Below are 23,908 nucleotides of genomic sequence, written 5' to 3' on the forward strand. Positions count from 1 at the left end.
GCATGGTGCATGTGATTAAATTTTTAATTTGAAAAGAAAGTTCGCTGTTAAACGACATCTAGTGAGCAATAAGCGCACTAAAGTAATGGTTCGAAAGTTGGCGCCTTAAATGCGTTGATTCGTCTGTACAGTTGGTAAACAGTAAACATGTGGCAGCTGGATAACTGTAGTTAAATCAGAAATAAAGAACTATTGGGATCGACAGCGAAAGTTTCCCCTTATCCAGGAGTTCTTTGTGAAAACCTAAATACAGTCAATTGCATGTCAGTGGTCAAATACCTAGTGAGTTTGGTTTCGTAATTACTGCTTTTCTTCCAATTTTACAACAGCGTTTACTTGGTAAGTGCATTCCACAATACTGATGCCCTTATTTTCCTAGACTTTGAAGCAATGAGTCATTGTATAATGTCATGCAACCTTATTTTTTCTTCATCTCCAGCAACTGGTCAGGTTTCTTCTAAATTTTAAATCTTAAAATAAATGCCATTGCAGTTCTTTGTAATTCTAAGGCTACAAGTTTTTGGGTGCCCTTTGCTGAAATTGTTCATGATAGATGTTCTTCTTTTTTCTTCTTTTTTCTTCTTTATGCTTTATTAGTGTAAAGACTTAGCTAAATTTGTACAAATGGAACGCTCAACCACCGAAGGAGGCAGCGTTATTGTTACGGAAGATTTGGAAAACCGGATCGAATTTCGTCCGAGTCTTTCGGGTGCACTAGAACGCCCACTTCCTACATTAAATTATCTATTGATGGTAACATCAAGCATTAATCAGATAAATTTTAGACATTGAAACCGTGTCTTTTGATATAGGAATATCGAGAAGCCATTGAGGAAAAGGCTCGCTACCAAATAGAATTAGACCATGAAATCAAAATAGCAGATGATTTGCAAAATGAACTCAATTATTACCAAACTGTCTTGGATCACAAAACGAAAAATAATCAGATTCCTCCGTTAGGAGTTCAACAGTTCTGCAGCATCGAATGTCTGTATTTTATCGTATTGTTGGTATCCGGCATTTATTTATTTTTTAACAAATATTATTTTCAGCAATCTATAAAGAGCTCACAGCTGCCATCAAAACTTTAGAAGAACAATTGCTAAGTCAGCAGGAAGTAATTTTTATGGCACCAATTTACTGAAGCAATTAGTTTAAATTAATAACTTCCTTTCTTGTGACGAAGGGAATTCAAGCTGCCATCAATCAGGTTGAAAAGTCAGCATGGGAAATGTCTCGGATAGGCGAACAAGAGTTTCTACAAAAAAGTAATTTCAAAAACTCAAACACATTGCATTAAACTGCGAACTAGAAATTATCATGGCGGCTTATAGTGAACCAACTGGAGGTCACCTTTGAAGGCGAAATGGAAATTCTGCGCCAAGCAATGAAGAAAGAGGAAGGCAAGTTAAGAACAGCAAAAGAAAAGTCTGAATTGGAGGTAACATGGCATTCATTTATATCACTAAGGGTCTAATTCCCGGATTTGTGTCTTATTCCAGCATTCAAAACGGATGGAGGAAGTACGGAAAAGTATGGCCAATAGAATGAAATCTGACAGTCATCACATCGAGTGTCGTTCGGTAAATACTTTATCGCACGTTAAGGCATCAATTTTTATACCAAGTGAAATTCACGTTGGCAAACAGATCGAGCTGGATTTAAGGAAGCAATGTGCACGCTTGGAAAAGGAACTCAAGCAGTTGGAACAACAACAAAGATCCAAACGCAAACTTCCGCTATCCTTCGTTGCTAGTGACAATGCAACGGAAAGGGCGGGCAAGTCCCCAAACAATTCGAAAGGCAACAATAGAAACAATGACACGTTGACTCCCCGCCCAACTCAACCCGGTTCAGCTGGCAAAGAGCCACCGGAGAACGCGCCCAATGGTAGCGGTGGCGCTCGCAAGCGTAAACTTTTTTCAGTCAATTGTGGATATTTGGATTTCTAGATTACAATTGTACGCTTCTACTTCTACCAATGCGCCAGGCAGACAACGCTCAAAGAAAAAGAAGAGAATTGGCGGCCTTGGATCATGCATTTGACCAATACACGGCTTACAAAGAACATTTTCGCCATTTGGCACAAATCGTGTAGCATAGCCAAAAGGGAAAACCCTCTTTTCTTTCCGTAAGTATTGCCTAACATGATGAAGTACGGATTCCTTTATAGGTGTTTTATCATGGGAAAATCCTAAAAAAGCATTTCCGGCATTGGCTTGTTGAATGGGGAAAACCAAAGTTATCATCATCCAAGGGCTCCAAGAATTTTACGAGTCACTATGAGTGAATCAAGAAAAGCATAGAAATGCTACCCGATACAACCAGCCTACGTTATCATTTAATAGGTAAGACCCAGTGTAACCTTTTAAACAAAGGGAATAATACCAAGAAGTATAAGCTGCCATGCGCTTTGGCCCTGCGATAATGTCATTCCGTTAAAGAAAGAAAACAAAGGCTAGTAAATAAAATAAAAAATACTTTAGGTCTACACGTATCAAAATTTAAATCATTTAAATGTTTTGTTAGAAAGAGGAAGAGAAAAGGAAAGAAAAAAATAGCCGCAGGGCGGGATTCACCTTGGTCTTAAGCTGGAAATGAGAGTCCACGCGTCCGTGCTCACGCATCTGGAGGCACCAAGTCAAAAAGTCAATAAACCTTTGGATCTTCTTCATAATCAACAGTATCTCTCGTCTGAGGAGTAACCACGGCTGACCTAAGTCCGACACAACAGCAGTTTTAAAAATCAATCTATCAACTTCCAACGCTTTTGTTGCTACACCTACGGGGAAGAGGAAAGAAAGAAGGTATTTAAGGTACGTTTTCAGATGTTGTTCGTCGATAACAACTGCTGGTGGATACCCGAGGCAATGTCGCGGATTTTCTGCCCTTCCTATTGCAATAAAAGTGGTGTATGCAGCGCTGCAGCTTTGGCTTGACACGCATACACGCACCTGAGTTCTGTGTGGCGATGGCCATAGTCTTCCAGTAGAAGACCTGCCTGGCTGGACAGTCATTCACGCGAAGACCGAGCCGTCATCTTGCTAAACAACGTTTTCTGGGCAAATACCTTTTGTTTTCTCATCCATTTCTGTTCCGGTTTCTGGTGTTTAAATTGTTAGTGCAACCAAACCATTAGAACAGGTAAAAAGCATCACAATAATTTTTTAGTTGATTGCTAGATTCTACCTTTTATTTGTGATAGAGATGTCAGTATATCTGCTAATTGGCGGAATTCTTCTTCTACCTGTCAGCGAGCAGCAACTTAACGAGCAAATTCTTCATCGGCAGTCAGATGTAATTGCTTTCAATCAGCAAAGACGATCAGCCCCGCAGGTCGTTCCATTCACATTTCCAAGTCCCTCGACTGGCTCATCCTTTTCCCAGCCGCTACCTTCTTTCCCCCAACAACAATTTAACAACTTACAGTTTGCGCCCCCAGTTTCGTTGTTGACGAGCAGAGAATCGTTATCAAGGAATCAAAGTCTACCTCTCCAGCAGCCTCAGCATAACAACAACAATGGCTTCAGTATCCCGACGGCCATGCTTTCACTGGCATTGGACATGGGCAGGTGTAAAGACAACGCAGAAAATGATTGCGCCAGCAACACTGTTTTCTCACCGCTCAGTATAGCCTCTGCGCTTACCATGCTTCTTATGGGTTAGTTACTAATCCAATCGATTCATAAAAGTGTTCCGATAGCTTATATAACGGCCACGTTAGTTTAACTGTCACATTTTACAAATCCAGGTTCAAGCGGTAACAGTTATAACCAACTTCGAGCTGCTCTTGGTTATCACGACAACGCCAATGACTTGGATATTAATGGAGCCTACAAATTTTTGATGGACCGCGCGAAAAAATTGGATGTCGATGCTGGATCTTCCATCTTATTCAATATCGCCAATGGTTTATTCAGCCAGAAGCAATCACGATTCACTGACGACTACATCAGCAAAGTAAAATGGGTTTGGTTGAACTTGGAGATTCTATTGTTCTAATTGTAAATTTTTTAATTAAAGGCTAAAGAATATTACCACAGTGAAGTTAGCGAATTGGATATTATCCGCAATCCCTACGGCTCTGCTAATATAATCAACAAGTGGGTGTCAGACAAGACCAAAGGAAAGATCACCGACATCTTGGCTAGCTTGCCACCAGATACACAATTGGTTGTGGCGAATGCCGTCTATTTCAACGCCAACTGGGCTGATCCGTTCGCACCCGACTTGACTCGCAGAGAAGACTTCTATATCTCTCCATCAGAGATCCTATCCCCACTGACGATGCGAACTCATTCTCTAGTGGCCTATGTTGAAAGCGAAGAATTAGGATGTAAGATGATCGGCATGCCCTATAAGGTTGAACCAAATCATCATCCAGCCATTTAAAACAAAATCTAAATCCATAAAATCTTGTAATTCAGGGCGAAGAACTTGGTATGTTCATCCTTTTGCCGCTGGAGAAACAAGGTCTGGCTTCGTTGAATCGCCTGGAAAACAAGTTAACAGTTGAGAAATTGGAGCAACTGTTTTCGCGCATGGAGGCTAAAACAGTGTCCATTTCTTTACCAAAATTCCGTATCCAGAAAAAGCTCGAGCTCAAGGTACAGTTTGATTGCTGTAGAAGAGTTAGATTAACATGAAGATCCGACTGACGGGCTGTTATTGCACTTTCAGAACGCATTACGAGGACTAGGAGTGACGGATCTCTTTTCACCCAGCTCGGCTGATTTGAGTCGCATGACAACTAAAAGTGGAGTGGCTTTGGACAACATAATCCATCAGACATTCATTGAAGTGACGGAAAGCGGCACAGAAGCCGCTGCGGCAACAGTGCTAAATTTAAGCCGCGATGGCCCTTCAAAATCATTTGTGGCTAACCAACCTTTCCTTTTTGTGATTCGCGATATTCCTTCAAAGGCTGTTCTATTTTTTGGCCGTGTCGTACGGCCCGGCTAAACAACCCGCACATGGAAATAACCGCGCAACAATCCCCGTAACCGAAAGAATAACCGTTTGAAAATTGAAATTTGTTTACCGTTAAACGATGACTGTATCCATTAATCGTCACGAATGAATCTTAAAAAAAAATAAAACATCGATTTCAGTTCTACTGTTCTAACTTTTCTTCCGGAGTCTCCTGTTTTTACAATATCTCATTTATAACCCGCACGCCCAGTAGTGGTTTCCATGAATAGATTTGGCTCGATACCCGCATCATTTTCCCCGTTAACATCTATAATAATGGGCTACGGAAACGAACACTAGGTTCAGTGCTTTCGATCATGGTGTTCCAGGTGGTTTTCTTTGTTGTGCTGCTAGCTACAGCGAATTGCCAAAATCCATGGCCCTATCCGTTTCAACAACAGGTTCCGGCCCCACAGCAGCAAAATGGACCTTTCCGGCCACATGCAGGTTTCATGCCACTTGGATCTAATGGCCTCCAACCGTTTGAGGGATTCCCTTACGGCAATACGTAAGACTACGGCAGTTAAGTTTGAAGTTCACGATTTTAACAATTACCTGATCGTGATAAACAGCATCCTGCATAATAATGGACCCCCTCAGCAGGTTATTCCGCCTCCTAGGATGCAACTCCTGCGAATCCAGCTGGCCTGCGAATCTATTCCTGCACGACAGCCAACGGTAATTACCTCAAGTTATTCAAGCTATAAATCATAAACTAATTCTTATGGGATGCGGTAGTTATTGCGTTGGGTTCGTCGGGATAGTTCGACAGTTGCCAGCACAGCTATCACCATTGCCGACGGAACCAACGTTGTCGATCCGGTGCACTACGCTGTTAACTTGGAGAACCTACCAAATGGCGCCACTCGTTCCGTACTAACATTTCTCAGGCCAGAGCCGGATTCCAGTCAGGTAAATAGCTTCAGCGGATTTCACAACAGAACCACGAAGGCTTTTAAAAGACGGAATTACATTCACAGGCAGCTTACTATTGCCAATCCGTTTCGTCAGCAGCTTCAACGGCTGAAAGCCGCGAAGTTTACGTGATCGGTAATCGCCAGTTCGTTAACGCAAACATGGCATATCACGCTGCCGACACGTTCACTGGACACTGGCAACAGCGTTCGGCCACCGGTCTAGTCACGGAAGCTGTTAAATTAGTTACACCCAATCCAATTCACCTCAACGACATAAATCAGAGTGGTTGGATGATTTATCACGAAGAAGATGTACAAGAACATGGGACGCCCCCGATGAACTTGCGCAAATCCATTATTCCTCCTGTTGTCCGCAATCGATCTTCATTGGTGACTTCCGATAAACCAATCTAGATTTGAAATCTTGCAAGGAACAATATACTGTATTATTTCAAATACAAGAAAAATATGGATTGCATTATTGTTATCATGGTCTTCGAGGTTTGCCTCTCCAACTTTTACCCTTTTTGCCTTTATTTTTTCCTGTGGGCTCGGCCTGAAGAACAGCTAAATGCTGGGAAGAATGCAGCGCATCCCAAAGTTCTTTTGCATTGGTACCATTTTCCAGTAACTCATGCAACTCTTCCTATTAAAGATCAAAAGCCCCGCTAAACTATTGGCCTTTTCGCCTACAGACGGTGAGGTAATCTTAAGATTATTACCAGAGATAAAGAAAGGAGTTGACCGAGGTCTTCCACCTTGTTTAAAACCCTTCGGATATTTTTAGAGTTGATGCCGGGTAGTTTCATCATAAAATCCTGCTCAGACAAAGCAACTGTTAGATTAAATATTAAATAGTTGAGCTAAGCAATAAACTAACGTGAATTGCAGGATTGTACTTTTCAGCATTTTTCTCTGTGTAAGCATCAGAGCTAATCGATGCCGCTTTGACAGGATCAGGTTGATCACGTCCTTTCTGTTGCATCCATAAAAATAAGTTTGTTTTGTTTTAACAATGGACTTTCTCTACAGTGAAAAAAAAAAATTGCTATTTACTTTCAATTCTTCGAAAATTTCGGCCGTTGCGTAAGGTCCCGGTGACCAGACGATGCGCAATTTGGGGAAATGTAACGTCAGTAATTGCAAACGTGACGTAACATCCGTTAATGAAGAAGCATCATTGGATAAGTAATATTTTCCCTGGTATAGAAACACAAGGTTACTACGAGAAGATACATCTAAAATTCTACCAAACTAGAACTAGACTACCTGCAAAGCGAAAGGCTTGTCGTGATCAAATTCAATCAGCAGCATAGGCTTAACGTAATGGCGGCACATTTCCTGCGACTGACTATAGAGCCGACCACTATTCAATGACCCAATTAAATCGTTCAAACTCTTCCTTTCGACGCAAATATCGGGGGTGAGAATATAATCACCAACCTAGGAAGACACAACTAATGAAATGCCATGAGGGTGGGTAATTCAAGTCTAGCCATACCTCGATTGTTATCGGCAAAATATCAATTCCTCTCCGGTGAAGTAGCGAAGGTAATTCACTGCGAAATTCTCTCATATCGACGACGACCACTTGGCGAGTATCTTTGCGACTCATTTGGCGAGTGTCGAGCGGAACCAGTGCCATCTCCGATGCCTTGCGCGGATCTCTCACAAAGTCTGGGTGATCATCGGTGCGACCTTCACGATCCTCTGGAATAACCATGGTCTAGTCAAGTTTTAACAAAAAATTTAATGAAAATCACAAAAAAGGATGAATAATAAACTACAACCGCTTTCTCGCGAATAAGCATTTCAAATGCTTCTTTCTCTCGTCGCAAACTGGTTAAATACGATTGTTCTTCAGCCGATGCGTCGTAGAACAAAAAGTAAACGCGAACAGCATGTTCTTTATGAATGGCTTGATAGACTTCCACCTTTCAAAAATTCAATGAAATAATTAAACTACACTAACGATGTTAATAGGTATCATCATGGATTTATCCTTTTACCTGTCGCACAAAAGCAACTTCGCAATCGTACATGATCACAAAACGTGGACATAACTGGTAAAGTATTCGGTGTAGTGCGTAAGGATCAGCTGCCCCCTTAAGTGGTTGAATGATGACGGGTTCGCGAATGAACTCAACCGACTCCACAGCCTCACTGGGGTTGCTCTGCCTGTTAAATTAATGTATACAAATGTAACAGCTGATCCTACACGGATCTGCAATTTGGCATAAGTTTACTCTTGTTTTTCAATTGAATCCTTGGGCGAATTTGATTTTGTAAAAATTTTCTTTAGAAAATCTTGTGAGCCGGACTCGAGAATTTGTCGAAGTTGATGACAAGTTCGATCATCTTCAGCTACTATTAATGTCTTGATGGACGGAAACACTTCACCTTGGGCATCGATTTCGAGGCGGATCTCTTTCATAATCTCCGTCAGCGCTGTCCATTTTGGATTTTCTTCTAGATCCGGCTTGGCTAAACAAAAGTACCTAGGACATTACATCTTGATCCATCACGCTCAATAAAGAACTTGTTTGTACCATTTTCCTCCAGAGACTTCCCGTAAACACGAGCTCTCGCCGTGAGGAACAGATTTTCGGCAGCATCTAACAACATCCAGCCTGCAGTTTTTAACGCCCTTTCCGTAGTCCTTAAAGATTTGACTACTACGTTAAACGTCACGCAGTCATATTGCGTCAAATTTAGTAGAAGGTTTCTTAAGGTGCCCAGATCCTCAACAAGCTGCTTTGTTTTCCCGCTGAGCTGTTAATTAGTTTAATTTAAAACACTTGTAAAATGATAATCAATCACGGTAAACAAACCTGATGCCACACAGGTTCCAACTGAAACTTTATGATTTTTTTGAAGCACTTGGATAAGGCATTTTCAACCGTCATTTCATCCAGGTCTAACTAGACATTTAAACGAACTTGTATGAAAATACCGCTAATTTTTCAACTTAATGAAAATGCTTGTACCGAAGGATTAATACGACGCAATTCTTTAACACTGAAATGTATCAAGTCCAGAATTGCAGTCTGTATTGTCACCATGTACGGAGTCAGTGGCAGGCGAAGTTCGATAACATCCGGCTATTGAATATAAAGCACATTAAGGATAAATCCACCAGCAAACTCCATTCATAAGAAATAGCCACTTGTTTAAGCTCACCTGATTTTCTTTCAGCGTTGATTGAATGGTGGCGTGGAAACGTGGCCAAAGGAAAAGGTGACGGACGTATAGGGATTTCATTACACGGGTAACTTGACTGAATCCTCGGGTAAAGCTTACTGGGGAACTGGAAAATGCCTTGATGAAACCTTTCTGTGTAAGTAATTTCATTGTGGTGGTTAAACTGTTGAAGAGGAAGCAACATTTATGACGCAAAATATTCTCACCTTGTTTTTTTGTCGATATAATCGAAGAATAAAGGCTTCTTGAGAAGTTTCTATGATGCGATGCGCCTTGTACACAAGCACCCCAGTAATCAAATCTATCGGCATGCGATCCATCAACATGTCGACTACTAAGATTCTGGAAGAGCTAAATATCACTCCACCCTCCATATAAACAGATTGCCTGCAATTGTTCATTTTTGTTATTTACGTGTGTACATTTATATTCAAAAGAAAAACCTTTATGATTACCTATCATTTACGCTGAATTCTGATGACAAAAGCTTGGGTAGAGGTTTCACTCCCATGGATTCTAGTTCAGAAATGAAAAATTCTTCTTCCTTTGAGGTTGTACCTAATACTATCACTAGATTTCCGGCGTCACTGTACACTTTCAACAGATTGATGAAAACACTTTCAAGTCCTATTCCTTTGGCGGCTACCACAAGTCCATCTTCATTAAGAATGTCCAAAAACATCTGATTTTCAAAGTCAAGCATTATGAAGCTTTTTGTCTAACTTAAGCAAAGAGCACTTCCAAAAGGATCTCTAAAAATGTCCACAGCATTGATGAAAAGACTGATTGTTCTTCACTCTGCAATGGCAGCAAAAACAAAAAGTTGATGGAAAGCTATCTTACATAGAACTCAGTGGCAATACCTGGGGAATTCTGTATCCACTATTTCCAGTGCCTCCAACTCTTTTCATTTCAAGGTAATCAGAGTCTAAAAGAGTTTCAAAACCCTCCTGCATTTGACCAAACTCATCTCTTAGGACAACAGTAAGTTGGAAAGTGGTAGATGGATGTAGAACATGACCATATACACCTACACCAATTGGCCTTTGAAAACTGGATGGTATATCAACACGATCTTGGCCACATGTGGCAGAGTGTAAACAGTATTCAGAAGTGTTGTATGATGGGTGTAACAAGAACTGTGATATGTACAAGTCTGCATCACCTTCCCTGAAACACAAAATTATTACTGAATTGTGTCTTTTATATCATTTTACACGCTTTTTTGTAGACTACTTACAATGAATCAAGGATCAAACTTATTGGTCCATCGTAGCCTAAGGTGAAATACGTAAAATTATCGGCCACTACGTCTCCAACCACCGATTGTAAAGTCAAATCTTTACAGTCTGCAATGCACCAGAACTAAAATGTATTGACACCACAAGGCAATTAGAAACAGGTTTCACGATCGTTTAAAGACTTGAATGCATGTTACAAACCATTAATAAAATTAACAACCCCGAAAGTTTACAGCACATTTCAGGCATTCAATTTTGTAACGGCAGCAGACATCACTGATAATTGTCAAAACGCCGCGACCTCTATGAACAAACGCGGCCAGATTTTAGGCATTTTTTTATTATCAATTATTACACCTTTCTCCCCGGGCCTTCCCTTTTTTTTTTATAGATCCCAGTTTCCTGTAAACACATTTGAATCAAATACGTAATAACCATAATATTTTACGGAATCAATTTGGATCGAGGTCGGTTATATATTATATATTGCTGTGATGGTCTTGGGTTTCCAACTCGCCAGTGCTGTCAGAACTCGTCTCTGAGCTATCTCCGGAGCTACTCTTGTTGCTGTCGTGATCGTCATTTACCGTCTGTGAAGATGACTCCACATTTAAAAGCGAATTGAAATTTGGGATTTCATCGGATGCAACACTACAAAGACCTGTTGATACGTCTCTTGACAGAACCAACTGATCGAATGCTGGGATAATTTCAGGTTCATTTATCATTACGGCAGGAGATGGAAGGGCGCTTGGATGCACAATTTCTATTCCAGATGCATGATTCGTTATTGGTACGGCAAAAGGCTCGACAGAAGCTTCTATTTGAGGGGCAGGACTTGGAAGAAGAAAGGGAACCACTTTATCTCTTGAAGTTGGAGGTAAGAATGATATCTCCTTATCTCTTGGAGTTTGAGACAAGAATTCTATCTCTTTCTCCCTCGCCAACCTAACTGGGGGGGTCTCAACAGCTCGAGGAAGTCGGGCTGTGCTTTGTCTAATGTAAAGCTCGGTACCCGATGCCAAATGATCTAAATCTTGGAGCACCTGGCAACAAGGAAGTTTACCGGTCAAAATAGGGAAAATAAAGCAGACGTAAAAATAAAATCCGTACCTTAACCATTTCGGGTCGCTCTTTTGCTTTGGCAGAAGCGCACAACCACCCTAAATGCATGAGTGGTTGATATAACGCTACACAAACCTGACCAGCTTTCACATCTCGCAGATCTATTTGACCACTGTTCTCTATTTGGTCTCGCAGATAAGGGTATTCCCTGTGACTATCATAAGCACGAAGGCCAGTGCCTAACTCGAATAAGACAATCCCAAAGCTAGACAAAGAAAAAAAAGGACAGGAGAAAAACAGCGTGAATAAATTGCAGTTATGGAAGGATTTAATCAATTCAAGCTCTGTTAAGTACCTGTACGTATCAACCTTTGTCGATATCTTTTTCCCTCGTAAGTATTCATCCGGTAAATAAGGGCGCGTACCAAGAACACGACTGACCTTTGAAAGTTAAATCGATGCATTCTATGAACGAGATCTTAGGACTAAAAATAAATTGTTTTTCTTACTTTGATGTGTGTATACTGAGTTTGAGGACCTTCCCTAGCCAAACCGAAATCTCCAATCTTCGGTTCGAAATTCTTGTCTAACAGAATATTGGCACTTTTGATGTCGCCATGAATCAACGGTTTATCTCCCATAGTGTGAAGGAACTGCAGACCACGAGCCGTCCCCCGGGCAATATTGAAGCGTTGTTCCCAATTCAACGGATAGGTACCTTGTCGACATAAAAGGCGATCTTCCAGTGATCCGTTGGGCATGAATTGATAAACCAAACAGGGATAATCTCCTCCCAGCGAATAGCCATACAGAGGCAAGATATTATCGTGCCGAACGGCATTTAAGATGCGGAGTTCACCCATTGACTGCTGCATAGGGATGAGGTTAGCACCAGCCAAACCTTTCTAAAATTAAAAATTATGAGAGGAAGATTCGTAGAGGTTCAGCTTTTGCTTTAAGCTTGATTTTTATTTACATTTTCCATCCTTTTGATGGCAACTTGCGTATTTTTCCACGTTCCTTTGTACACCGTACCGAAACCTCCTTTACCAAGAATAGAAACTGTGTTCCAATGGTTGGTTGCGATTGACAACTCTTGCTCGTCGATGGGTGGGATGTTTGACATAGCTGACGCAGACGAAGCATCGCTAAAGGCTAGTAAAGCATATCAAAGTTCAGTATTTTGATAAGTGAACCGACAATTAAGAATTCAGTACCCGAACTTTCCGAGTCCCTTCTCGGAAGAATTCCATTGATGGGCCCGTGTTGAGGTGACGGATTCGGAGCCTGGGCAGGTGACACGGGGTTCCAGGAGGCTTGAATATTTTCGCTTCTAGTCAAATCCCCTTGGTTCATTGGTATGGGTTTGCTACTACTACTTGTACTGGGCTGACCTATCTCAAACACCGCCAGCTTTGAAGGAAAAGCTCTTTCACTAACTGGTGAATTAAAATTGCAAGAATCAACAGATCCTTTTGCTCCATTAGGACTCTACTTGTTAAATAAACATGTGATGTCACAATATCTATCACATCTGAAAGATAAGTATGATACACTCACTGTGGCTGCAGTAGCTTCACCATTGCTTCCCGGGCCAGCACCTAGTTCAGTTTTTAGCAATTTTGAAAGATTTAATTCTCCATTCCTATATAGGACATGGTAACTTTCATCAACTGGTAAAAATAAAGTAAGCGTAAGTTTGCAAAAAATCATTTGATGTACACCACTAAACAATACCATAGGGCATCAATATTTCAAGGGCTCTGTAATGCTGCATTTTAGAAAGCAAAACAAAGAGTTCTACAATGGTGTGATTTTTCTGACCCCAATCTGAAAACATTGCCAATGTGGGTGACTGTAAATTCCTTCCAAACTCATTCAGCCTGGTGACATTATACTGCATGAAGTCACCTATGAAAACCAAATTTTAAAAAAAAGTTTAGGATAAGAAAAACTGAACAAACCAATTCATCTACCAAGTTCTTTCCATTGATTATTGTCATCCAAAATCAGTGCCAGGTCACGTTGCGGTATGTAAGGCAATTGATATATATACTTGGGCTTTGGAGATGCCCAGGCCATATTTGCCACTTCTGGAAAAAAGAGAAGTGATTGGAAGTTACTACTTTTCTGGTCTCAGATTTAAAGTTTTAGAAATCGTAAAATACTTACTACACGAAGTCGCAGAACCACGATATGCCAAAACTTGTCCATCAAAACATACGAACGCCACCTGTTGCTGAAAAGTGTAATTACTATTGGTAGAAATGTCACCGCATTGTCAAAGGCGCGATTTTCAAATTTCTCAGATATTGTACGTAAACGAAACGCAAACATGAAATGCGTTTTTCATAGTGATATTTAGATCTGGCTTTCATTCCTGATTCTAGCAGATATGAGGTGTTGCAAAGCGCTTCATACAGCGATCCTACACAATTCAACGCGTTTTATTTCTCGCGGTGGATCACCTTCCAGTTATCTATTTTAGCCAGATCATGCTATTACAATTAAAATTAAAAAAGTGGGCTATAGTGCAAAATGGATCCTTTGATACTGTCTACTAGCTGTCAAACCCAGGATGGCGAATCCAGCAATTTAAGGGTGTCTGACGAGAAGGCTTCATTCGGTAAAATGGTTCGTGCGGCATGAACAACCGCTTTTGTTCTGTCCCCGTAACAACTTCTTTATCAGAAAAAGTTCTTAGTCACATAAGATAAAGCCAATAAAACTGAAAACCGATACTGGTAAATGTGGTCATATAGTCCACATATAGTACAGCGATGTAGATAACATGCCAAGTCTCGTGTAGGCTCTCGTACAAATCTTGTCTACACAAGTGTTCCATTTTTGGTTCCCAATTCGCTGATTTTTATCTTCAAATTTTACTTACCAACTGGATCTGTCAGGTGGGTGCCCTGTTAAATAGACCAAAATGTAAATCTTAATTTTAACATTGTGAACAATTATTGTGTACGTAGATCATCGCATTCTGTCGGTGCGACAAAACCCAGAGAAATCGTAATGGATTTTGGCTCTTTCCTGTTCGTCGTTTGCGGATTCATGGTCTTGGTGGCTGCCATCGGAATGTGCGCCAGATGTCGTGGTGGTAGATCGGGCGAAGTTGATTTTAGTTCCCCTCCGGCGACTGCAGGTACTAAAGGGGCAGACAATACCGTCGTCGTAGTAGACACGGATTAAACATGCTAATACAAAATTTATATGTATTTTGCACTCACTTCCTTGTGATGCCGTCTACTAATAAATTATGAAAATAACTAACTGCGCAGAATATTCTACTGCGTTGCATTACAGCCAACGTTGTTTTCCTTTCCGGGTGGTTCTTTACCATACGGAAATAACTTTAACCTTATCAAGAGGAAAAATCAACACAGTATCGCAACATTAAGATAAAGGAAGCGGCATCGGGTCTGAACTCACCTAAACGTAAAGCTCCAGGGAGAAAAATTCCTTCGGAATTAATTTCTGCGTGCCGTACAGTACGTAGGATCATCCCACAAGCTTTTCGGGGGTTTTCGTTTTTTCGAAAAGCCGAGCAGTTTTATGTTAAATGTATACCTGGATGCGTTTGCTCAATGCTATAATTTCGGGGAAGAAATTGTGTAGCAGGACTTGCAGTTTTTGCATTTCGAAATCCTGTCTAGTTGTTTGGTAAAGAGCTTTCCGTTAAAAAACTGTTGGCTCATTACGTCATTCTGAGGTTGATTAGAAGCGTTGAGACATGCAAACCTTATAATTATTTACAACGTCTCCGACATACAAATTTAAAAGATATAAATGTGTTACCAGATTATGTAGGCAACTGCTTTAATTTTCAGGCTGAACCTTCAGGTAGATAAACACGAGAATTCCATTCCCATTCCGCTGGACAGTGGGCTCCATAAATATAACGTCTCTGTAATGTTGAAATCTAGCAAATCAAAAAAGACCATATGAGAAAATATCAGTAGAAATGTATTTGTAATATAAGAATAATCTTTTTGGTATACTGTATGAGCTAAATGTCGGCAAACGAATTCAGGACTTACCAACTGAAGAATCTTTCTTATCTATAAAATATCCAGAAAGATAACGCAATCCCCTGAAGAGATCCTATCATCCATGAAAAGATGCCAAAAGATATTTTGGCAGCAGATGCAGCGTGCTAAATATAACAAAATTACTACCCACAACCTTGTTTACGCAATGCATTGACTGGTACTCTACTGTAATACCAGCGGTATCATAAAAGAAGCAGTGCAAGACAAAATACTGAGCGATGCTGTAAAAATCTTTCAGTTGTGCTAGTTTGCATAGTCGTAGCTTGGAAATAGCTTTCTCTTGTCAAAATTAAACGGGAGATTTAGTTGGCGTAGCAACAAGTTGACCTTGCTCGCTGTTTGGTTGGCTGACCCGTTCAATAGTTTTACACGATCTCGCAGTATTTCTCCTAGTACAAAAAGGAAAAAAACAATAAAAAGCACTTGGAACATATGCCTAAAACTGAAACTATGAAATAACTGTTTCAAATAGAAAGCTTTGAAAAACAAGGTAAAATAGGTCACGGGGGCCTCTGACCTCGCTCGGACGTGCCCAGTAACAACGAACAGTGAAAGCTGTGGTCAACTATTTTACCTTTAAACCAGGTCAGTTTTTTTACCTTTTTTCTGGTACATGGCAACTAACTGTTCCGTGGTGGTTGACTGGGCCTGTACCGGACTATATAAAGGTGCTGCATTTTCATGGAAAGACATCAGTTCACCTTTACAAGTTTTCCAGTTCAATACTCAAACTTCCTCCTCAAGATGAACACCTTCAAAACCGTAAGTACAGTTTTTTAATTGTCCCTGCTCAAATGGAAACCTAGCAAAATTTGATTTATTTGAACGTGCCATCATTAAAATTGTTAATTGTTGAATTAAGAGTTTTTAAATAGATTACTATTTAATTCTGAATGATTCTCTCCTGATTTAGGTTGTTGTGATGTGCGCCATGTTGGCTGTTGCCTGCTCCGGCCAGTATGCGTCTCAGTAAGTTGGCAAACATTCATGTTATTTTACTTCACAGCCGTAAAGTAATGCTGTTTTCAACTCCTACAGATCTTCAAGCAACCAGGGATCCCAATCGGGAAGTACTGGTTTGAGCGGAATGCTGGGTGGTCAGTCGTATTCTAGCCAGAGCCAACAAACCGTCTCGAATATTGGAGCACTTCCTCTTGAGCAGCAGAGACCCGCAGCTAGCCCAGCATTCACTGCTGAGCAATCCAGACCAGCAGCCAGCCCGGTTATGCCAGTTGCACCAACAACTACCCAACAGATCTGCTCTTGCATCACCATCAACCCTGCCGCATCCGCTCATCAAGCACCAGCTGCATCTTCATCCGTTGCCGAATCTGTTGCTCCTGCCGCTGCCCAGCAACAGACCTTCGCCGCTGCCCAGCAACAGACCTTCGCTGCTCCCCAGCAACAGACTTTCGCTGCTCCCCAGCAACAGACTTTCACTGCTCCCCAGCAACAGACTTTCGCTGCTCCCCAACAGCAAACCTTCGCTGCTCCCGCTACAGCCCAGCAGCAGCAGGTGTACGCTGCTCCTCAGCCAGCTTCCGCCCAGACCCAAGGACGCTACTAAAATGTTAACAATTTTACTATTGTAGCATTTCTTTCGACTATATTTCCCTCTTGTTCTCTTTGTGCTTTTGCCTGTCATTCTGTTGCGAATACAATGACATCATTTTATCGCATTAATTTTTCACAACATAATTTTAATGATTTTGGAATTGTGATCCAAAAATGCCCTGTAAGATGGGTACGATAAAAAATGAGGAAGCAGTTATTAAGAAATGTGCAAACCCCTCAGATTACTCCACGATATCGGATGACGTCAAACCATCTCTCGGAAACGTGTCATACTGCATGTGAGTGTGGAATGGCAACAATTTTCATTGCACAAAGAACTTGAAAAATAATGCAAATTTTACTTGATAAACAAAAGAGTAAGGAATAGTTTGATGAGGAAATAAAATGCTTAATCTACCTGATACTTTTTGTCCAGTATGGTACAAAGCACTTGCTTTGCACCATCATCCAATTCCTGCTTCACTTTTATTATCAGCCTAACTATTGAAGAAACCACTTCAATATACAACATTTCATACATTTAAAATTCAATTAAAAGTGAAGAGTAAGTAAAGAAGTTTAGTTTAAAGTTTATGCCATATCTACTTACCCAAATCAAGTTCATGTTTGGACACTTTGTTCTCAAATGAGAAAACCATATTGTTTTATTTTTTCAGTAAGCTGCATAATCGTAAATAGGATCACTGTTTACTTTATTCTCAAATAAAAATAAATATTTGCTTAAAATTCGTCACATTAACACTGATTCAGTAACAAAAAATGCCAGTACGAATAATGTTCCACGTGTGCGCCATGAAGCAACTGAACTGAATGACTTGTTCGTTTAGTCTGCATTTTCTGGCGGCAAACATTACCCAAGCATTTTTTAAAATGTACTTTTCCGCAGTATATACAATACACATACTTTCAATTTATATTTAGAATTTAAAAGTGTATTTATTCATGGACTCAATTTGGAAGAAATGAGTAAATCAATTCCACTGATCACACGTTTTTATAAGCGCCATCCGTATAATCGCTATTGCCTGATTAATCTATTTCAATTTCCATTAATTGATTAAGAATTAGTGAACAGAAACCCGCTTTTTTAATATATAAATTCAGGACAACTGAATTTAATGAATAGTTCTAATTTAATTGAATATTAGTTCTACTAAGACATTCTAAATTATTTTTATTGTATCCTGGTATTTTTTTATTTATATACATCTAAGACGTAAATGCATCTAAGGCGAAAGAATCCTACGCGCTAACGATATCCAAGAAAAGTCGAAATAAACCAGTTGGCCAATAACCAACTGTAAAATTTTACAATGACTCAAGTAATTACTTTGTTTCTCAAACATATATACATTGTATATATAAATAACATCGTACCTTATTTATATTCACGACACAACTTTCTATTCTCTTATACATAAATTGACTCATCTTGACCCATTCAGCTGTCTCTAAAGAGCTCATCTGACAGAACAATCGAATCCATTTCCCAACCCTTACTCACCTTAAGACTTACAATAACAACCCACGTGAATACGACGTCACTAGAAAAGAAATCGAAAAGTTTTAAAAACAAGACCAAGTTAACCTACCCAAACACTTGTCAAAAAATATTTATAAATAAGATGGTCTTACAAGAAGTTGGTTAGCTATCCCAAAACTGAACTACCGAATACCATTTTCAATACAATTCACTTCTCACATAGTTTAATTGTGCTAGATCAAGAAAAAAATATATAATCCGCATCTAATCGAGCCCAACTCGAACTGGTGACGTAACTGCTACTACTGAGTTCTCACGTGCCCACTTCCCGGCTCAGATGAGGTTAACCGAATCGTTCAGATTTTCGTGATACGTTAGAGGAAAGAAGCTGTATCCTTCGACAGTCTTCCTAACGCCAGGACCTATTACTCCATCGCTTGCACAAAAAGACGGGAAAAAAAATAGTGCAGTTATTGTCCTAGTGTTAGTAGCCGACTAATGGCGGATAAATATTGGCTTTGGCTTCTTGTAGTGATCGGTGGTCCTTGCTTCATAGTGCTAATTTTACTTTGTGCTTGCCTCATTATGCATCGAAGGGCTAGAACTCTTGGTGTGTTACCCCAACGTCATTATTCCTTCTACGTTGGCGGGCTGATCTTACCTCCACCAAAGGATATCGGAACCATGACTTGCCGCGAACCAGTTGCAACAGGATCTCAGACAGAAATACTAGACGATGCAACATCGGCTAGTACTAATAGTACTGAGTGCAGTCCGTTTATCAACACAACCCAGCCAACGACTCCTGACATGCCTCTATTGGAGAATTAAGAATATGTAATGCAGAATTGTTTAAGAATTTCTTCAAATTACCTAAAATATCACTTTGTCCATCTTCTAAACAGGCTTTATCGGACAGGAACAATCCATTAGTAAATGTAGCATGATTTGAAAGATGTAATTTTCAAATTGAGAATATTTGTATATATACCCCCATGAAGTCTTGATTTCACCAAAAATATAGTTATGCTAACCAGGACTCCAAACAACATAATTATCAAATCCCTAAGCTGCTTCCTTCCTTATAATATAATTTTCTTTACATATTGGATGAATGAGTTGATAGGACAAACAGGAATACAAGCATGACATCCAATAGCTATCCCTACTACACATCGAGTACTATGGTCCACCAGCCCGCGTTACTACAGTTCTGAAACAAAAAGACATTGTTTAATATCTTACACTTATTTGATTACAGTAAGATCCATCCAAAATGTAACACCATTTCAGTTCTGAAACAATATTTTAGTACATATTCTACACTATTCTAACTTCTAACTCAGTTTCCCAAATAGCTCCTTAAACACAGATATCAACTAGATTTCACATTAAAATGATTTTTCAGCTCTTACCGTTTGTCTTGTTCAAACTCATCGTATTACAATCAGACAGGTCAACAGTCGAATGCAAGACCCGATTTGTCGCCAATCTTCCATACATACAAGTAAATGCCGTCAAGAGTGCCGTCCCCTACATAACAACGACACGCTACATACAACGTAACAAACCAAAAGATAAGCCAAAGAACAGAATAAAGTTGGAACTGAAAAAACAGTAAAACACTGAAACATTTGTTTCAATCCAAAATAGTCTTCACATTGAAAGTGTGACATGTGCGAAAAAAAGTAAAATTAATGGACTTGCACTTCCAAAAATCTCATCACCTAGACAGAAACTAGCTGCTGTTGCACAGAGTAACAAAAACCTAATCTGGTTTTCAAGAATTTCAACGCCGATGTGATCTCCAACGTTGCATGACTTATGTAAAAAAAGGAGGAACTTTTATGAAAACTTGGCAAGCGATTCGAAAAAAGGTTACCGTACCCCTTTTTCATGAAGTCTTTGCTGACGTAGCTGAAGAAGAACACGTGTGCAATACGTGTCCATTTCCTCTGTAAAATAGAAAATGATCAAGGATTTCTTTAATAGCATTTCCCTACGAAAAAAATTTCAGAGGTCGAGAAAGGACGTTTTGTTTTGTGGTCGTATGACGAAAAGAATAGCTACAGCTGGCACCAATTTTTCAAGGACAGTTTTGAAATACGAACCAGCGCACGTGTTTTTACTAGCCATACCCTAAACGAAACTCAATTAAGTTACATACTTAGTCGCACTGGATAAAAGTTATGAGCGGCGCTTTCTTATCCGGCAATTGGAAGAAAAGTCAAGTTTTATTCTTTTGTGGATGCATAACCTCAAATGGATGAAACCATCAGATGAAACTGCGGTCTTGCCCCCAGTGTTAATGCGATTTCAACTTCGGATTGGCTAACCGTCGTAAAACAAGGTAGAGTGAAATAAACTTGTATATAATTTCATGGCGAATCAGCATGATATAATATAAGATTTAAGAATAAGAGTGGGAGGAATGGGGCGATTCCGGCGCCATTTTTTCGGGATGGATCGATCCGTCGATTAACATTCGAAGCTAGGACAGAACATAGAAGGAATGCATAAATCACGGAAACAATAGCAAATATTGTATTTTTTTAAACATCTCCTCTGTTAATTGATTGCCAATGTTTGTGAGTAATGGGACAATTGACATAAAAGTATATAAGAAAAAAGATTACAGATTTAATTTTTGTGTTCCTCTTAGTTATTTTTTCTCTAGAAGCAGCTTTAGTTTGTTGTACACTTTAGCATTTGCATTGTCGTTGCAAAAAATTTTGAATGCATTCAATCCTTTACCATGCTGGGTCTTGCAATCAACATCGATTCCATTCTCCACCAACAGTTCAACTATCTCAACCAAATTGCTCAAATTCGAACAATTTTTACACAAAATATGTAGAACGTTCCATCCGCCGTCGGTAATACACTTGACATCGATTCCATTGTTAATAAAAAGTCGAATAATGTCAATTAGATTACCCTTCTTGTAGTTTTTACACAAACAATGAAGTGCGTTCCATCCACCTTTATTTTTACTATTGATATCTATTCCGTGATCAATCAAAAGTTGAATTAAATCAACCAAATTTTCTTCCGTGTACCGATTACACAGTTTATGTAGAACATTCCATTCACCGTCGTTACTACAGTTGACATCGATTCCATGGTTGATGAAAATTCGAACGATGTCAATTAGATTATCCTTCTGATAATTTAGGCATAAAATATGCAGCGCGTTCCATCCACCTTTTTTTTTACTATTGACATCTATTCCGTGATCAATCAAAAGTTGAATTAAATCAACCAAATTTTCTTCCGTGTACCGATTACACAGAATATGTAGAACATTCCATTCATCGTCGTTAATACTGTTGACATCGATTCCATGGTTGATGAAAATTCGAACAATGTCAATTAGATTATCCTTCTGATAATTTTGGCATAAAATATGCAGCGCGTTCCATCCACCTTTATTTTTACTATTGACATCTATTCCGTGATCAATCAAAAGTTGAATTAAATCAACCAAATTTTCTTCCGTGTACCGATTACACAGTTTATGTAGAACATTCCATTCATCGTCGTTACTGCAGTTGACATCGATTCCATGGTTGATGAAAAGTCGAACAATGTCAATGAGATTATCCTTCTGATAATTTTGGCATAAAATATGCAGCGCGTTCCATCCACCTTTATTTTTACTATTGACATCTATTCCAAGATTGATAAAGAGTTTAATTAAATCCATATAATTGTCTTCCGTCTTTTCTTGACAAAGAATATGGAGTGCGTTCCAGCCACCGCCATTGTTGCATGTGATGTCCATTCCGTGTTCTACTAAAAGACGAATAACGTCCACTAAATTCGATTGTTTGTAGTTACTGCACAAGTGATGCAGAGCATTCCATCCATCGTTGTCTTTGCATCCAATATCGATATTATTATCAATGAATATTTGAACGATATCGATCATATTCTTGTGTGGATAATGTTGGCATAGTAATAGAAACGCATTTTTCTTCAATTTGTTGGTCCAGTCGACTTGGATTCCCCGTTGAATCAACAACAGAATAATATTGATCAAGTTAGCTTTCTGATAAAGCCGACACAAATAATAAAGGGCATTCCATTCGTCAGAATCTTTGCAATTGACATCGATTCCGTTTTGATCCAACAACAAGCGAATCACATCCAGTAAATCGTTTCTTGCATGGCCCAATTTGACCAGCTGCAGAAGTGGAGTCAGACCTTCACGATTGGTGCAATTAATGGTAGCACCTTGACTGATCAAAGCTTCGATTTCGTTCAAATTAGAATTCTTGTCCGCCATTAGACTCATCAGCTTATCTTCCAACTAAAATAGTTTACATTAATGAATATTTCTTTTATTGATTTATTATTCAATTTTTACCTCCTGTTGGATAGTCGGACTATTAGACTGCATTAGAAATTCACCCGAAGCCATTTATTAGACCAATTTTCTTGTTAAGTCTTTTAAAGCGAAATTATAAAAGTCACTGTTGGAATTGGAGAAACAATAACTGACCTCTAATTCCGCATAAAAGTTTGTTGTTACTGGCTCCGTCCGTCCAACTCGAAAGCTTTTGTGGGACATGTGACTTAAAAAAAAAAATTATTAGTCAAACTCTTGGTCCGTTTCTTTTTACAACATTTTGTTATCTCTTCGAGGATAGGATTATCTTTTGAAACACAGGATTGTATCATTATTTGACGACTGCTAAATAGCACTGACTAGCTAGTTTCTAAGAAGTCTCATCCGCATTTGAGCGGTGTTTCAAAACTTGATAAACAGACCGAAAAGACGTTTGGTCTTAAACATTGTAAAAGCAGCCGGAAATAGCACGTTTTTGTTACTATTGCGAATAACATTAGATAGGTAAGCCACACAAGTGAAAGCTTCATTCCCGTGGGTATTTCTAAACACAACATGTCGCAACTGCATGTAACGTAATTTTATGTAATCTGTTGCTGTCATTTTTATTGTGGCCCCATACGAGGCGGTTGTGATAAAAAGAAGTGTGGGGGCGCTTATAAGACCAGGCTGAATACATTATTTCGACTTAACAAGCATTGAGCTCTACTACTTAACAATGCTAAACTCAGGTAAGGTAAACTATGGCTTTTAATTCATTACAAACTACTTCCCTTTAAAACAGAAAGTGTACAATTTACACAATTATGTTATTAAGATTAAGCAAACAATTTGGGCGTATATGTTTTTACCTGACATTATGAAGGACACGACGAGATGTGCCCATTTTTAATTTCTCCCGGTGTTTTCTCTTGCACATCACAGACATCTCTCCCACCTTCGAGAGAGTTGCCAACCGCCACGTCCTTGAAACCAGCGCGTAATAGTTTCGCCAAACTTCAACGTACCAACCTTCCTTTACTCTAGGTAAGGAGGAAGGGTTAGAG

General features: G+C 39.5%; 8 protein-coding genes and 2 long non-coding RNA genes across 16 annotated transcripts; 4 read left to right on the forward strand and 6 right to left on the reverse strand.

Moving 5' to 3' along the window:
* Nucleotides 1-114: 114 nt before the first annotated feature.
* On the forward strand, nt 115-3,138 carry LOC116925697. Of its 2 annotated transcripts, XR_006648071.1 has the most exons (10): nt 115-339; nt 598-753; nt 813-987; nt 1,053-1,117; nt 1,187-1,268; nt 1,335-1,441; nt 1,503-1,583; nt 1,650-1,911; nt 1,995-2,461; nt 2,530-3,138. XR_006648071.1 is itself a non-coding variant. In XM_045175162.1 (9 exons), exons 2-9 carry the CDS (start codon nt 625-627, stop codon nt 2,044-2,046), a joined length of 957 nt encoding a protein of 318 aa, XP_045031097.1. In that variant the 5' UTR covers nt 115-339; nt 598-624; the 3' UTR covers nt 2,047-2,068. The 2 variants fall into 2 exon arrangements, 1 of the variants encoding a protein (XP_045031097.1); XM_045175162.1 differs by lacking the exon at nt 2,530-3,138 and having other exon boundaries at nt 1,991-2,068.
* On the reverse strand, nt 972-3,017 carry LOC123473804. The gene is made up of 3 exons (XM_045175164.1): nt 2,783-3,017; nt 2,580-2,716; nt 972-1,258 (listed from the first exon to the last, which is right to left on the reverse strand). Exons 1-3 carry the CDS (start codon nt 3,015-3,017, stop codon nt 1,220-1,222), a joined length of 411 nt encoding a protein of 136 aa, XP_045031099.1. The 3' UTR covers nt 972-1,219.
* LOC116925692 (leukocyte elastase inhibitor) lies at nt 3,002-5,110 on the forward strand. Its single transcript, XM_032932417.2, has 6 exons — nt 3,002-3,144; nt 3,206-3,661; nt 3,752-3,960; nt 4,024-4,362; nt 4,428-4,607; nt 4,681-5,110. Exons 2-6 carry the CDS (start codon nt 3,208-3,210, stop codon nt 4,960-4,962), a joined length of 1,464 nt encoding a protein of 487 aa, XP_032788308.2. The 5' UTR covers nt 3,002-3,144; nt 3,206-3,207; the 3' UTR covers nt 4,963-5,110.
* Nucleotides 5,111-5,254: 144 nt separating this feature from the next.
* Nucleotides 5,255-6,375, forward strand: LOC116925699. Its single transcript, XM_032932426.2, has 4 exons — nt 5,255-5,479; nt 5,544-5,649; nt 5,710-5,883; nt 5,952-6,375. The coding sequence occupies exons 1-4, from the start codon at nt 5,289-5,291 to the stop codon at nt 6,300-6,302; spliced, it is 822 nt and encodes a 273-aa protein (XP_032788317.1). The 5' UTR covers nt 5,255-5,288; the 3' UTR covers nt 6,303-6,375.
* Nucleotides 6,313-10,095, reverse strand: LOC116925688 (DNA repair endonuclease XPF). Its single transcript, XM_032932411.2, has 16 exons — nt 9,953-10,095; nt 9,545-9,887; nt 9,296-9,476; nt 9,069-9,221; nt 8,876-8,989; nt 8,720-8,809; nt 8,438-8,660; nt 8,135-8,372; nt 7,898-8,066; nt 7,679-7,822; nt 7,390-7,614; nt 7,158-7,331; nt 6,945-7,088; nt 6,769-6,864; nt 6,611-6,706; nt 6,313-6,534 (listed from the first exon to the last, which is right to left on the reverse strand). Exons 2-16 carry the CDS (start codon nt 9,790-9,792, stop codon nt 6,376-6,378), a joined length of 2,454 nt encoding a protein of 817 aa, XP_032788302.2. The 5' UTR covers nt 9,793-9,887; nt 9,953-10,095; the 3' UTR covers nt 6,313-6,375.
* Nucleotides 9,813-10,522, reverse strand: LOC123473740 (UPF0669 protein v1g209471-like). The gene is made up of 4 exons (XM_045175057.1): nt 10,513-10,522; nt 10,330-10,438; nt 9,953-10,259; nt 9,813-9,887 (listed from the first exon to the last, which is right to left on the reverse strand). The coding sequence occupies exons 1-4, from the start codon at nt 10,520-10,522 to the stop codon at nt 9,813-9,815; spliced, it is 501 nt and encodes a 166-aa protein (XP_045030992.1).
* Nucleotides 10,445-13,725, reverse strand: LOC116925689 (pelle-like serine/threonine-protein kinase pik-1). 2 transcript variants are annotated; one of them, XM_045175156.1, is made up of 10 exons: nt 13,568-13,725; nt 13,372-13,488; nt 13,133-13,306; nt 12,956-13,068; nt 12,613-12,886; nt 12,372-12,550; nt 11,905-12,300; nt 11,751-11,836; nt 11,444-11,660; nt 10,445-11,376 (listed from the first exon to the last, which is right to left on the reverse strand). In XM_045175156.1, the coding sequence occupies exons 2-10, from the start codon at nt 13,475-13,477 to the stop codon at nt 10,810-10,812; spliced, it is 2,112 nt and encodes a 703-aa protein (XP_045031091.1). In that variant the 5' UTR covers nt 13,478-13,488; nt 13,568-13,725; the 3' UTR covers nt 10,445-10,809. The 2 variants fall into 2 exon arrangements, with proteins under 2 accessions (XP_045031091.1, XP_045031090.1); XM_045175155.1 differs by having other exon boundaries at nt 12,950-13,068.
* An 888-nt stretch (nt 13,726-14,613) lies between these two features.
* LOC116925707 lies at nt 14,614-20,290 on the reverse strand. Of its 5 annotated transcripts, none has more exons than XR_006648074.1 (10): nt 19,385-20,290; nt 17,618-19,327; nt 17,426-17,508; nt 16,334-17,345; nt 16,053-16,255; nt 15,628-15,842; nt 15,442-15,557; nt 15,200-15,323; nt 14,834-15,108; nt 14,614-14,761 (listed from the first exon to the last, which is right to left on the reverse strand). It is a non-coding gene; the product is annotated as an uncharacterized LOC116925707 (long non-coding RNA). The 5 variants fall into 5 exon arrangements; XR_006648076.1 differs by having other exon boundaries at nt 16,334-17,368; XR_006648072.1 differs by having other exon boundaries at nt 17,426-17,523.
* Nucleotides 20,291-20,437: 147 nt separating this feature from the next.
* Nucleotides 20,438-21,143, forward strand: LOC123473808. Its single transcript, XR_006648079.1, has 2 exons — nt 20,438-20,861; nt 20,927-21,143. It is a non-coding gene; the product is annotated as an uncharacterized LOC123473808 (long non-coding RNA).
* Nucleotides 21,040-23,847, reverse strand: LOC116925703 (putative ankyrin repeat protein RF_0381). Its single transcript, XM_032932430.2, has 4 exons — nt 23,714-23,847; nt 23,016-23,088; nt 22,881-22,907; nt 21,040-22,823 (listed from the first exon to the last, which is right to left on the reverse strand). The coding sequence occupies exons 1-4, from the start codon at nt 23,788-23,790 to the stop codon at nt 21,174-21,176; spliced, it is 1,827 nt and encodes a 608-aa protein (XP_032788321.2). The 5' UTR covers nt 23,791-23,847; the 3' UTR covers nt 21,040-21,173.
* Nucleotides 23,848-23,908: the final 61 nt, after the last annotated feature.

Source organism: Daphnia magna, linkage group LG6, assembly GCF_020631705.1.
Source record: "Daphnia magna isolate NIES linkage group LG6, ASM2063170v1.1, whole genome shotgun sequence".
Lineage (NCBI taxonomy): Eukaryota > Metazoa > Arthropoda > Branchiopoda > Diplostraca > Daphniidae > Daphnia > Daphnia magna.

What these genes read in the sequence shown, in the direction of transcription:
- LOC123473804 (XM_045175164.1), bottom strand. Translation starts at nt 3,017, where the DNA reads ATGACTGTCCAGCCAGGCAGGTCTTCTACTGGAAGACTATGGCCATCG. An exon ending in TTCTTTCCTCTTCCCCGTAG is followed by an intron (nt 2,717 to 2,782) that starts GTGTAGCAACAA and finishes TGTCGGACTTAG; the next exon opens with GTCAGCCGTGGTTACTCCTC. An exon ending in ATTTCCAGCTTAAGACCAAG is followed by an intron (nt 1,259 to 2,579) that starts GTGAATCCCGCC and finishes ACTTTTTTGTAG; the next exon opens with AAACTCTTGTTCGCCTATCC.
- LOC116925697 (XM_045175162.1), top strand. Translation starts at nt 625, where the DNA reads ATGGAACGCTCAACCACCGAAGGAGGCAGCGTTATTGTTACGGAAGAT. An exon ending in ATCACATCGAGTGTCGTTCG is followed by an intron (nt 1,584 to 1,649) that starts GTAAATACTTTA and finishes GTTGGCAAACAG; the next exon opens with ATCGAGCTGGATTTAAGGAA. An exon ending in TAGCGGTGGCGCTCGCAAGC is followed by an intron (nt 1,912 to 1,990) that starts GTAAACTTTTTT and finishes CCAATGCGCCAG; the next exon opens with GCAGACAACGCTCAAAGAAA.
- LOC123473740 (XM_045175057.1), bottom strand. An exon ending in AGTTTGATCCTTGATTCATT is followed by an intron (nt 10,260 to 10,329) that starts GTAAGTAGTCTA and finishes TTTGTGTTTCAG; the next exon opens with GGAAGGTGATGCAGACTTGT. An exon ending in GTGGATACAGAATTCCCCAG is followed by an intron (nt 9,888 to 9,952) that starts GTATTGCCACTG and finishes CTGCCATTGCAG; the next exon opens with AGTGAAGAACAATCAGTCTT.
- LOC116925692 (XM_032932417.2), top strand. Translation starts at nt 3,208, where the DNA reads ATGTCAGTATATCTGCTAATTGGCGGAATTCTTCTTCTACCTGTCAGC. An exon ending in CTGACGACTACATCAGCAAA is followed by an intron (nt 3,961 to 4,023) that starts GTAAAATGGGTT and finishes TTTTAATTAAAG; the next exon opens with GCTAAAGAATATTACCACAG. An exon ending in TGATCGGCATGCCCTATAAG is followed by an intron (nt 4,363 to 4,427) that starts GTTGAACCAAAT and finishes CTTGTAATTCAG; the next exon opens with GGCGAAGAACTTGGTATGTT.
- LOC116925703 (XM_032932430.2), bottom strand. Translation starts at nt 23,790, where the DNA reads ATGTCTGTGATGTGCAAGAGAAAACACCGGGAGAAATTAAAAATGGGC. An exon ending in CGTGTCCTTCATAATGTCAG is followed by an intron (nt 23,089 to 23,713) that starts GTAAAAACATAT and finishes TTTTTTTTTAAG; the next exon opens with TCACATGTCCCACAAAAGCT. An exon ending in ACTTTTATGCGGAATTAGAG is followed by an intron (nt 22,908 to 23,015) that starts GTCAGTTATTGT and finishes TTTCTAATGCAG; the next exon opens with TCTAATAGTCCGACTATCCA.
- LOC116925689 (XM_045175155.1), bottom strand. Translation starts at nt 13,477, where the DNA reads ATGGCCTGGGCATCTCCAAAGCCCAAGTATATATATCAATTGCCTTAC. An exon ending in CTACTGCAGCCACAGTGAGT is followed by an intron (nt 12,887 to 12,949) that starts GTATCATACTTA and finishes TTTAACAAGTAG; the next exon opens with AGTCCTAATGGAGCAAAAGG. An exon ending in CCATCAAAAGGATGGAAAAT is followed by an intron (nt 12,301 to 12,371) that starts GTAAATAAAAAT and finishes TTTTAATTTTAG; the next exon opens with AAAGGTTTGGCTGGTGCTAA.
- LOC116925699 (XM_032932426.2), top strand. Translation starts at nt 5,289, where the DNA reads ATGGTGTTCCAGGTGGTTTTCTTTGTTGTGCTGCTAGCTACAGCGAAT. An exon ending in GGATTCCCTTACGGCAATAC is followed by an intron (nt 5,480 to 5,543) that starts GTAAGACTACGG and finishes CGTGATAAACAG; the next exon opens with CATCCTGCATAATAATGGAC. An exon ending in CAGAGCCGGATTCCAGTCAG is followed by an intron (nt 5,884 to 5,951) that starts GTAAATAGCTTC and finishes TTACATTCACAG; the next exon opens with GCAGCTTACTATTGCCAATC.
- LOC116925688 (XM_032932411.2), bottom strand. Translation starts at nt 9,792, where the DNA reads ATGCTTGACTTTGAAAATCAGATGTTTTTGGACATTCTTAATGAAGAT. An exon ending in CAACGCTGAAAGAAAATCAG is followed by an intron (nt 8,990 to 9,068) that starts GTGAGCTTAAAC and finishes TATATTCAATAG; the next exon opens with CCGGATGTTATCGAACTTCG. An exon ending in AAGTTGCTTTTGTGCGACAG is followed by an intron (nt 7,823 to 7,897) that starts GTAAAAGGATAA and finishes AATTTTTGAAAG; the next exon opens with GTGGAAGTCTATCAAGCCAT.